At 36.2% G+C, this 13,180-nt stretch overlaps 1 protein-coding gene across 2 annotated transcripts in view; it reads right to left on the bottom strand.

The window, feature by feature from the left end:
- Positions 1-5,973: 5,973 nt before the first annotated feature.
- Positions 5,974-13,180, bottom strand: part of LOC123766744 (uncharacterized) — a 48,065-nt gene continuing 40,858 nt past the window's right edge. For both annotated transcript variants that reach the window (XM_045756084.2, XM_069307619.1), the window contains 4 exons: positions 9,665-9,754; positions 8,926-9,007; positions 7,577-7,773; positions 5,974-6,752 (listed from right to left, as the gene is read on the bottom strand). In XM_045756084.2, coding sequence (XP_045612040.2) covers positions 6,023-6,752; positions 7,577-7,773; positions 8,926-9,007; positions 9,665-9,754 — 1,099 coding nt within the window. In that variant the 3' untranslated portion in view covers positions 5,974-6,022. The remainder of the gene's footprint in view (positions 6,753-7,576; positions 7,774-8,925; positions 9,008-9,664; positions 9,755-13,180) is intronic.

Below are 13,180 nucleotides of genomic sequence, written 5' to 3'. Positions count from 1 at the left end.
GTTGAACCTATAGCTAGTTTTTTATCTACACTCTGTAATATTTCATATAGAACAGGGTAGCAGAACATTGCTGTGCATACCTAATTTTAATAAAAAAAAAACATACTAATACATTTTCTCAATGAATTACAACAGTATGGTAAAAAGTAATTTGTGAGACAATACTGCAGGGCCGGAGTGAAGCTGTACTCAGGGATGTGTGTCGAGCGCAAGATGACGGGTAGAGCAGTGACGAGGGAAGAGATGTTCCGAGTGGTCCGAGGCCAAGAACGATTATTATCCAGGTAAATGGCCTATTTATGCGAGTCTGGCAAATTACCTAATGTAAACAAAAATATGGAAGCTTTTTTTATTGTTTAAATGTAGATCAATAGGATTTTGGATGGAATTCCATTCACACTTGGAACTTTCGATTTCTTTGTCAATGCTCTTCCTGATTATTTTGCATGTAATGAGGATTTTCATTAATCCATTCTCTTCTGCTTCAAACATAAGATCTTTGATTGTCAGATGTATTATTACATTATACTATAACTTGGTATATTTATGCTATACAGTATTGTACATCGAAGCTTAGGTACAGTAGTTACAATTTTGGGTTATGGGGATCTCTGAAATAATAATAACACTGGGTTCTGGAGACCACATAGATAGTTATAACACCGAGTTGTGACAAGCCGCTGGCTTCCTGTCCTCGTCGAGGCCACTAGTGTTAGTGGACCTCGGGTAAATTCACTGAGGTATAGTAACTAACAATGGATTATGGCACAATATTTATTTCACATGTCATATAAATTACATCCAATATTTATTAACATTACACGTATGATACTGACACAATACTTAATTAAAATAATTATACAACTAAATGATTGGTGACAAATACATGTAAAACAATTTACAACATATATATGAGTGTGTTATTCTTTTAAATTCTTTTGGAAATAAAAAATAGGTTTACAAGGTCTCCTGCATATCTAAATTCATCAACAAGGTTTATATGCATTAATAGTATATACAATATTATATATATACTGTACAGTCGACTACACTATTTCCAGACGTCAGTTTCAAGGTTTAACATGTTTCCCATTAATATGTCTGGTTGAAGTTGTCCGAGTACATATTGAGTTGAATAAGGTATGCAGCCAGACACAGAGAGGCCTAGTTTTCCTGTTTTCTATCTTAAGGTGTGATAGATACACATGATAGGTGCTCATGTGCACTTGAACCCCACATGTACACTGACCTAGCATTGCTTTTCTATGCACTATGTTGGCTAAAAATACAAATATTGTATTGTAAAAATACAAATATTGTATTTTGCCAATCAAGCTAAGAGTGAATTGAAAAGGAAATGTACTGAGATGATTTTTGAGACGAAAGAATGCTAATGTTAAGATCTTTGATTATTATGCTCGAAATGAAAGAGATTAATCCATTCACAACAGAAAAGCAGCAAGGCTAAAGTAAAACATTTTGATGATGCAGTGTGAGAATGGTAAGAGAACTGTGAAAAAAATTAAATTAACAGTGGCAAGATGGTTGCTCATGAAGAAGGAAAGGGAATTTCATAGTTTGGAATAACAATAGGCACAAGAAAGGCAGTCAACCAATGATGCTGGTGCAGTTAAGTGTGTGGACAGATTTCAGGAGTATAGTGATTGATCAGAACTTATCATCCAGACAAATTTATAATGCTGATGAGACAAACTTAGTCTCCTATTATTGGAGACAGGAAGGCAGTTAGGCTTGTCAAGACCTCCCTAGGCCTATGATTGGTCATTTCCAGGATGCAACCCTCAACAATTATCTAATTCCCAGGTACTTATTGGCATTAGGCATAAGAAAATGTCCTTCAACATCTTGTCTTGCATGGAAAGCAAACCCAGGACAATTGGTTGTTAGCTAACTATACAGCTGTATAGTCAGTGACATAATACAGTACAACAGCTGTGCAAATACAATTGCATGATCAAGACATAATAAACACCCTGAAACAATACTATAACAAACTGCTAAACATTTCAATAATCAGGAGGGTTCCATTAAGGAAATATATCAGGTCTCCACAATAATACAGGAATATGGACTAGAGCTTGGTTATGGGGCCATTTACAATAAACAACCTTTAAAAATTAATAGATAAATATTTGGACACATCTAGTTCGAGTTCTAAGGATAGTGATCAGACCGATATTGAAGGTTTTAGAGAAAAATATTTTGTATTAAGAATCGGAAAATAAGAGATGAACCCATTGTCTATGTTAAAAAGTGTAAAGTTTACAAAAATTAAAGAAATTTGCATTATAAATACTGAAGCCAAACTATATGAGAAGATACAGTACTGTACTGTGAGATGAACAAAACAAAACCAATTCTGAAATTATATACTTACTTGACGGATAGTAAATGAGGGAAGTAAAAGATGGGGAGGCTGAAAAGCCAACAGCGTAGTTATGATTAAGATACAGTACTGTACTTTGAATGCCTTCTAAATTCTGAGTCAGGAGCTGATTATAATGCTGGGGATATGATGATCATGTACAATATGTATATGCACTTTTAGAACACTACATCAGACACTAGGAATAATTAACACAAAAACTGCTTGGAAATGCTTGTACAGAAATCTTGTACAGAAATCTGTGTTTGGATCATCACACGACCTTGGTACTTCATCATCTGTGGCTCGCCTATCAAGTAACTCCAGGATAAAAATGTAAAGTGCACTAAATTCACCCACACAAATCATGTAAATTATTTTGCAACACCAACAAAATTCAAGACTCGGGTTCATTATCTTAAGTAATATACAGTACAATGGTTATGCCAATAAGATTCCACACTTATTGCACACACACTTTGTCTAGTGCAGAAGTAAGTAATTATCAAAAGGAGCAGTTTAGTGCAGAAACAAAGTACATTTGGATATTACACGTAGAGCAGTTCAGTGTGTATTAAGGTCTCCACTAAGCTTCATCAGCACTTTAGCACACCAGGTTTTGTCTCCAGATTGACCATAGTGTGCAAATCATTTTTATAGTCATTATTATTAATATTGTATTCAAATATTGCATGCTCAAACTTTTACATTCATTCTTTTTCTTCATCATTTGTATTTATTTATTTTGGTTTTTACTACAAAATCCAGAGTATGAGAATATAGATCATTAATCCACTCTTTGATGGATGATATACACAACTTGCTTCACCAAAGTTTCCTGGTTCTTTAATATATTGTATATGGATATATTAGGAAAGTAGTCAAGATAATATGTTATTTACATGTGAGGAGGAATTCAGGTGAATGTAGTATTCTTTGCTTAGAGTGAGGAGGAATTGTAAATGATCATAAATAACTTTGATAGTGTGTGAATATAGATAAATGTCAATGTAAATAACAATAAAGTTACAGTATTTGATGGAATTGAATGGGAAGTTGAGGATTTTATAGATCTCTATAGAATGGCAAGGCTAAGATAAAAATGAGGGAAACACTAATAAGAGGTAATAAGTTTTATATACACAAGAGGCAGTGTTAAATAAATAAAGAATAAAGTATATGAAATAAGAGTAGGGAAGAGATTAGCGAGCTTGAGAATGAAAGGTTTGTGTGTGGTGATAAAGGCTCTTGGAGAGAACCTTCCTCAGTGACAATACCCTGATGGGAAGCTTCAGGAAGGGAGTATGGTGTCAAGACTGTACAGAGACCTATAAACAATGGTCGACATGAAACTGGATGCTATTCCTAGCATTATTTATCCTGATTTTCTTGGTATAATCAAGGGGCTGTCACACAATAATACACTGTACAGTAGCATGCCTGCAGAAATAACTGCTACACAAGAATTTACTGAATGGTTCTACAGAGCTTTAGTAAAAACAATCATAGCATTGCAATCTGACATACATTTATTATATAATGTTAGGCTTATATCAAGGTCCCCCCCCCTTAACCCCCAGGATCAGTAATTTCTGGAGTATAAAGACCGCATGCCTGTCCCCCGACACAATGAATTATTATTATTATTATTATTATTTCACAAAGATGGGCTCATTTATTTATTTACAAGAAGGTACAATGAGTTGTGAAAGTACATTTGTTTACGATTAAGCAATATAACCAATAAAAAACACATACACTGTACATGCACATTGAGTATAATAAAATCTTACACAGCATATGATTTGTTTATGACAAAGATATATTCAGTTTCAACAACTTACAGGTATATTCTGTAGTTGTAATTTAGTTCAGCTAATACTGTTTTGGTTCATGCAGAATTACTCTTAATATTTTATACTGTAATGCCTTTCTATAATGTTGGCTTCCTGTCTTATACATTAGTATTTACCAAATATTATCTATTTAATACAGTATTTCAAATTGTACTGTACTGTACATTATCATTTCATGTTTATATAAAAAAAATTGTCTTATAATTTAGGTATCTCTTACCTTCATAGATCAGAAGACAGATGTGTACTCCCACCACATATATTTGTGTACTCTTTTTCATTTTGTTTATGATTAAAGAGCTTGCTATACAGGTTATACAACCCACATAAATGCCATCACCAGAAGAGATGTCGACTATACCTCTCTAGTCTCACAAGTCACTGGCCAAGACATGAGGTGTTTGTCTTCTGGAGATGTGTGAGGTGTGTCAGCAGGACGCAAGGAGAGGAGGGGGGGGGATTATGAGAAGAGGAATGCCCCAGATTAGAAGTGAGTGTCAACAAGTGTTTGAAGTGATGAGAAGAAGTATATGTTAATAGTATGAGGTGATGGGCGAGAAGATCATGGTTACAGTATCTGAGGTGATGGGGAGAAAAGCATGGCAATAGTATCTGAGGTGATAGGGAAAAGTGTATGTAGGTAGTATCTGAAGAGATAGGGCATGTCAAGTGTATCCGAGGTAACGGGGAGGAGTGCACATTGATAGTATCTGAGGAGATGTATCTAAAATTGCAAGTTTGCTTAGTGTACACAAACCACAAAAATTACAGTATTTACAAGAATGCACAATAGTTAAAACTGCATGCATGTCAAAGATAAATATCTTGGGCAACAAGACATATAAACTTCATACTTGTGCTCTTAACCTTACAATTACAAATAAAGCTTTCAATATACAAGTGCTACATTAGTTTGTTGTTCTGGTAATATAGCCTGTCAAAAATTCATGTGAAGCTCTTCCATGCAAGCATGATTTATCATACATTACTATCCAGAGATTGTATTTAGCCTCATTTCAGATTAAATTACCATAATTTCACGTGATGTAACAAAAGATTTCACTAAATTATGCTTACATTATCTTGATGGACACTTATTTTGCCCTTTTTGTAGGAATTAAATTCAGTCAAGTAAAATATTTGCCTTAAGAGAAATATATATTTGCAATTGTTTTATACTGTAGCTTCTAATGGCTTGCTACATTCATCAACAACTTTACAGCATCTTATTACATAAATAACAATCCCACATTTAACACATAATGGTAACACAATCATCAGTGATGTTCTAGCACACAACAGCATGCAAAATAGTTTTCAGTACTTATATATAGTGTTTTTATTAATTACTAATTTCTTGAATATAATATATTTCCATTAAACAGACTACATTTCTTTAAAAATATAACTGATAATTTAAAAGACGATATGAATCAGTGAGATTCATAAAGGCTGGATGCCTGCACTCATCAGGAAGTATATCATTCACCAGCACTGATAGATCACTTAATTGTCACTGCAGTGATTTATGCCATGTGATTCATGTTAAAACACGCAGTGCGCACCATTAGTTTCACTGCTATACACGCCTGTGAACAGCAAAAGGTAAATTCCCAACATGCTTGTCTAATTGTGGATGTTTTCAACCGAGTGCATAGTAATAAATGCTATACTGTAAATACAGTGGTACTCTTTATATGGAATTGTATATATATTTTCTGTCAAATAGTGTTTCTCACTAATTATAAAACTTGCAGCAGAATTCAAACATGAATACGTGTCACACATCTACAGGCTGATCATCTTCATCCTCTGTCGTAAATGCTCGGTGGTGTCTTGGCAACACTGACCCATTACTTATTCCAAACACTTCACTTTGTTCTTGGGTCCTTACAATATTATTTTCATTAGTATTTTCTGGAGGAGCATTCACAAATTTTTTGTTCTGTGAAGAATTTTCACTTTCTGTCAGCTGTGTAACTTCCTTATCACTTTTGGAAGGCATTTCACTGACAAAGTTTCTCGGTGGTGAAATTTCTTCGGCACTTTCCAAAATCACTTCACTGTCAGTGTTTCTCACTGATGTAACTTCCTCTGCATTTTTGCAAGGCACTTCACTGTCAATTTTTCCTATTGGTGCAGGTGTTTCATGCTTTACCTGTCTTGTGTTAACTTCATTTGGTGTTCTTAAGGATGCAACCTTTTCGGCAGTTGTTAGTGATGGTTCATTATTGTTGTCTGGCAGGTGATCGCTGCCTGTCTGTTCACCATTTGTGTTTAACGCACTCTTTGGTATATACTGACTACCAGTCACGCTGAAAGTACTTTCTTTCATATTCGCAGGATTTGGCACACGAGATAAACTAACACTGTGTTCATTAAGTCCATTGTTTTTTTCAGCTTGTTCACCTTCAGGGCTCGAAACTTCATTTATCGTGTCCATTGAAATTGAGTTGGGAGAGTGTACTTGGACTCCGGTGGTAGATACTAGTGATGATGATGACAACTTTCTGTAACAATCATTCACTTAAGAGGATGTAAACATGAATAGCAATATCAAGGAATCATACCGTCATGTCTATGATTCAAGAAAGTACATTATGTTTATACTGTTATTAATAAATGTATATCAAGATGAATAAGGCATGATATAGAAGGAATCTATAATTATACTTAACTGCAGCTTTTCTTATTTTATGTATGCAGTATTGTAGATGTAAAGCATTTCTACAATAATAGATGGGTTCTTTGAACTCAAATTAAATCTGTGTAAAACATCATTACACTAAACTATAATATGTCACTAAAAGATTTCATATATTCAAGGAGTTTGAAACAAAAGTTTTATTTAAAATCGAAGAACAAAAATATAAGCTGTGGCCTCTCCTCCTCCTCCTCCAGCTCTTTACAATGTATCAACTATCTAGTTGATACTTTGAGCACTGCTATTTGTGCTCAAATGGCTACCTCACTGCTCCTTGTGCTCAAATGGTTACCTCACTGCTACTTATGCTCAAATGGCTACCTCACTGCTACTTGTACTCAAATGGCTACCTCACTGTTACTTGTGCTCAAATGGCTACCTCACTGCTTCTTGTGCTCAAATGGCTACCTCACTGCTACTTGTACTCAAATGGCTACCTCACTGCTCCTTGTGCTCAAATGGCTACCTCACTGGCTCTTGTGCTCAAATGGCTACCTCACTGCTACTTGTGCTCTAAACCTATAAATTTATAATACCAGAACACAATAGTCCTGTGGGTTTCATGACCTTAATGCACCAACTGTACAAATATTCTTGCATCCAGGCCTAAGTTTTCTCACATGAACTGACCTTGAAGCAGAAGTTGGATCAAGTGAGATCTGACTCTGGACTGTCCTCTGAGATGCTGCAGAATGGCTTGGCCGGTTCACAGAAGAGCTGAAAGATGAACTCTCCTGGCTACCTTTGCCCGTTGCAGACTTTGTTGGACGGGATGAGCCAAAGAATTCTTTCACACGACGCAAATATGGCTCCCAGTTGTTGCGGATCTGTATGATAGCAAAGCATGCTAGTACAGTAATGTGTTTGTCTTATTTATTTAGAATAGTGGTCTTAATGACCCTCCCCAGGATGCAACCCCACAATAACTGCCCAACTCCCAGGTACCTAATTACTGCTGGGTGAACAGAGGTACTGTATAAGGTGCAAGGAAATGTGTCCAACCATTTCTGCCCCTCTGGGAATTCAACCCGGGACCCCCAATTATGAGTTAAGAACAAAGCATTTAAATTATTAGTTCATTTCTATTACTGGATTGCATGTAATTGAAAAATAGATCTGGAAAAAAGCAAAACAAATGATGGGTAGATAATACAAGATAGCAGATAGACTGAAGATCATTTAAAAAAGAAAGAGGAGAGAAATAGGTTATTAATAAGAATAACTTGGGGAATACCAGACAAATCATTGCATTGAGACCTCATCTTCAGAAGAACATATCTGTTTTGGAGAAATTTTAGCATCGGGTGACAAAAATCATTCCTGAACCAAGTCAGCTGAGGGCCACAGGATTTGAGCCACTGCAAACTTGACATGACAGGGCTGATCTCATCAAAACTTTTAAAAATAATAAATTTAGAGGATACTGATCAAGACCACTTCTTCAAAAGATCCCTTATCCTTCATACCACTTCTTTAAAAGGTCAGCTGTAACACAAACAAGGAACAATGGTTTCAAATACGACAAGACATAATGTAGGAAAGAAAACACAAGATGCTTTTTTATCTATCTGATTATAATTAAGTACTTGCCTGAAACGCTATGCGTGCTAGTGGCTGTACAAGAATGTAAGAACTCTTGTATATATGAATAATAAAATATAAAAAAAAATCCATGGACCCACTACCCATCAAAAGCCATAAATGCCAGAACATTGCTGCAGTTCAAAATCTAGCTGGATAAAATCATCAGGAAAAATGAGTGGCCCTCTGACAAGCCCCCAGCATCCTGACCCTCAGGACAAAATGGTGGCCCTCAGATAAATTCAGTTAAACTACATAATAAAATAATTAGATCTCTTGTACTGTATCATGCAAGATTCATTGTTAATAAACAAATTAATAAACAGCTTTGTTAATTAGACTTATTGGAGATTCAAATGTAATACAAGAGTATGATAATAAGGCCAACGCAAACTTACTCTTCGCAGCATATTCCTCTTGCAAATGAAAATGAGGAAGATTGAGAAGCCCTGGAGAGTATTGACGATGTCGGTGATCATCCTGCAAAGAAAGTACAGTGCTGTGTTATTATACAGTACACAGGTGAGGGCACGGTCAACCACAACATGCATGACTAAGCAAGAGGGGTAAGTGTGGTTAACTAGTTTAGCGAGTGTGTGGTTAACAAGTTTACTGAGTATGTGGTTAACTAGTTTACCAAGTGTGTGGATAACTAGTTTATCGAGTGTGTATTTAACTAGTTTACCGAGTGTGTGGTTAACCATTTTACCAAGTGTGTGGTTAACAAGTTTACCAGAGATTATACAGGATATCAAATAAGTCTGGAGTCATAGGACGAAATCGTGAAATGGGTTGCTTTGTATTAATTAATTGTATTAACATTATGTAGTCAATGTCTCCATCATTATTCAGTAATTTATAAACAAATGTAAATAGTTATCCAATGAGCAATCACAAAACGAATGGTTCCAGATTTATGGGAACTGGTTCCTGGCTCACAGAACGCCCGACATAAAAATGTACAGTGCAAAGTATATTTAATTTTAGTATCTTTAAAATTTTTATATCCTGTTTGATTAAATCTGTTGTGCTGTGTATGAATTTAAATGCTGTTTTCATATTGAGATTATTTGCCTAACAGAAGAGTTAGACGTTCAACAGAGGTACCGGATACAGGTGTAAATAAGAGATACTAACCAGGCCTCGCATGTCCCCTCCTGCCAAGAGATTACCTCGGTGAGCCATGTGAGACCCATCACTAGAAACAGCTTAATATAGAGCCACATCCTGCAAGTACACAAGGCAGAATTAACATAAGCACTGACATAGCATAAGCATAACATAATGTACACAAGGCAGAATTAACATAAGCACTGACATAACATAAGCATAACATAATGTAACATAAGCATACATAACGTGTGCTCTGTTTTTCTTTATACAGTAGTAGTATACTGATATCTTTCAACTCAAATAAAGGGCAAAATGAAGCAAGTTTGTTGGAATACTAGGTGCTGCAGTTTCATTATACAGTAAAGTATTTTAGACACAATTCCTTAGATTAACAGGTTCACACCTATCATTGTAATTTGTGTTCAACTAGTACTACCAGTACCTGAATTTACCTGAAGCATGTCCCCACATGTAGAGAGATCCTGCATGGTTCTTATGGCTGTTACAAGCATCATGTTCATTCCTCTCACAGCCCTGTATTGCACAAAGTACAAAACTCACTTCCACTACATAAACTAAAAATACAGGTATTGTGGTGATTTCAGCTTGTATTAGAGGACAAGTGACTGTCTGGGTAGCAGCTGCAGATGGTTATATAAGGCAGCAAACTGCCATGCCAAATCAGTCTGAATCCAACACAACAAGGAGTCAGACTCCTCTCAACCTCTTACCAACTTCATTGTAGCTCCTACAACAATATCACCACAAAGAACTCTGCCTCTAGCCTGACCATACCAGCCGGCAATGATGTAACGCAATCTCATAATTACTCTGACACTGTAACCTAACTAGAATATTGTATATATAGTTATTCTTAAGGCTAGACTAGAATAATCCCAGTCCATAAAAGTGGTAAGCTTACAGAAATAATACAAAACTTGTGCTAATCTAACCAGAAACGTATAAACCCAAGCAACCCACCAAACCTAATCTACCGATGCATAGAAAAATTAGATTTTTGTGAACTACTACTTTTCGTAGTACAGTACAGTATTTTGTAATTTGTACATCGGGGACAAAATGAGACATACTAATTGGGAACACAGGTTGGATGCAGACAGATGCTTCACTTGATACATGCAGCTCTTGGCAGAAATTTAGTACCCTGAAGGTTTATTTGTTAACCTGCATAAGGCTTTTGACTTAACCTTCTTCTCATACTGCAACACTCTTTAGTCAGAGGTCACTCCCTTCAATACTTGTGATCTTACCATAGTGACAAGCACCACTATGTTTCTGTGAAAGATGTTACTTCTTCCACTCTGTCAGTTAACACCGGTGTTCCACAGGGTAGTATACTTGGCCAACTCCTTTTTCTCGTTTATATCAATGATCAACCAAATGCCACGCAACACCTGATGCAAATTCTATTTGCTGATGACATAACCTTAATTTTGTCAAATGCTAACCCACTTATTCTGACACAGCAAATACTTAACTACAAAAGAAGAAGTCCACTTGTGGATGACTATTAACAAACTCACCCTTAACACTGAATAAATGCATTACATATTGTTTGGAAACATGTCGACCAATGAAACTGAACTAAGAATTAACAGTAACCAAATTGAGAGCAGAATAGATTGGAAATACAGTACTTCGTAATTACATTGACAATAAACTGAATATCAATTGCCATAGTCAAAATTAAAAAAAAAATAAAAAAAATATTAAGTGTAATGAAACTCCTTTTTCTGGTAGGGCCTCAGTGGCTCCCTGAAGCTAGCTTGCTGAGATGGCTCCACACAGACAAGTCACATCAGCTTTAGAAATCCGGAATTGCCTACTGGCAACCAAAGTCAGAACCTGGCCCCACCTTCCTCACAGAGGCAAAGGAAGCAAGGGGATTGTACAATCACTTTCACAAAGAAAACATGTAGAAAGTAAGCAAAGCAATACAGACAGTTGGTTCAGAGAAAAAAAAAAGAACTAAAGCAGCAAATGTCTCTGCAAACAATTCACTCAGTAGATAGATCGAACCATCCAATAGTTACAGCTGGCCACCGATAGGTACTCGCCTGGCTGTGCTTGTGGGAGATGAGCTTTGGCCTTTGGTCCCAGTGGGACCAAAGGTGGTGGGACCGCAGGGAGCTCCCAACTTCCATGTCACCATATCCTTAGTCCTGTCACTAGTGTCCATGAGTGTGGACCTCCTTGGGTCACCAACAACTAGCTTTAGCGAACCCATTTTTGCTCCCCAAGATAAGTGTGAGCCACCCTATGGACTTTGTTCTGTGGGGGCCATTTGCTTTGTGTATTATTTCCAAATTCAGTGTTTGCTTCATTTGAATGTGTTTTCATGCTCCACTATTGTGTGGATTTGGTTTCTAATTTGCCTTAAGCTGCATGTTTAGGGCAACCCTTTCCTAGGTGCTTGTTTGGTATTGCCCCTGCTCTGACAGAGTGACTTTTCTGGTGAATTCAGAAGTTTGCTCCCAAGACTTCATACTACTTTGTAGAATGCACTGCCCTAGGTAGTGCATGGATCTTTAACTCCTCTGTGAGGCTACAGTGGCCTACCATCGATTTTTTCAAGATGGCACATGTTTACTGGAAGCCTCAGGCACTGATTGGGAACCCACAAGACTTTCAAATGTTTCAGGGTACTTAAAACATCTCTGAACTGCTGATCATTCCCAGGATGGAACCCCCACAAGCTGACTAACTCCTGGGTACCTATTTACTGCTATGTGAACAGAGTCATTAAGTGATTGGAAATATGCCCAACCATTTCTGTTTCACCTGGGATTCGAACCCAGGATTCCTGATTAATGCCACAGTATTGTAATTGGACCTGTCATGTATTGTAACTTTTTTCTTGTTCAGTAAATTCTCAATGTATGTTTCAATTATTAAATTAGTGCTTAGACAGCTGGAAGGCTATATATATTAGTGACTATATGAGAATGTACTTATTACTTTTTCCAAATTAATTTAATTGTAGCTATACACTGTACTAATATGACTATTATATGTTTGCAACAAAGTTATAAAGTCTAATGTATTTTCTTTGTAAAACATGGTTGATCACATACTGAAAAATTTCTGGGATTGAATGTGGAGACTATATCTTACGGGTAGTACTTTCAGTAGTTACTTGCATGGTTTAGGGCTTAGCATGCAGGGCCATTCTCATAGCAACATGATCTGATCATGCCCTTACCATGGCAGTGTGTCCCTTATAAATGTTTGCTCACGGCCCCATCCCTCTCTGTCCATTGATTGGTTAATAAGACATGATGTCTCAGTTTGCTGTACAGCATTTTAAAGGATTGAGATTGGACTGTCTTCATTTTATCTTTCATTATTTTATAATCTTGATTTTTTTTAAGTGTTAGCACAAACGATAGAACATGTATTTGCTTATAGTTAGGTACAAAAATCATAAAAAATATAATTAATACATTTTTACTGTTGCTGAAAAATTGTAAAGTTTATCTCTGACAAAAATTCGCATTTGAACCCAAATATCTAAAAAGT

Source organism: Procambarus clarkii, chromosome 60 (assembly GCF_040958095.1).
Source record: "Procambarus clarkii isolate CNS0578487 chromosome 60, FALCON_Pclarkii_2.0, whole genome shotgun sequence".
In the NCBI taxonomy this organism is placed as follows: Eukaryota; Metazoa; Arthropoda; class Malacostraca; order Decapoda; family Cambaridae; genus Procambarus; species Procambarus clarkii.
This window is presented reverse-complemented; position numbering and strand designations above follow the sequence as displayed.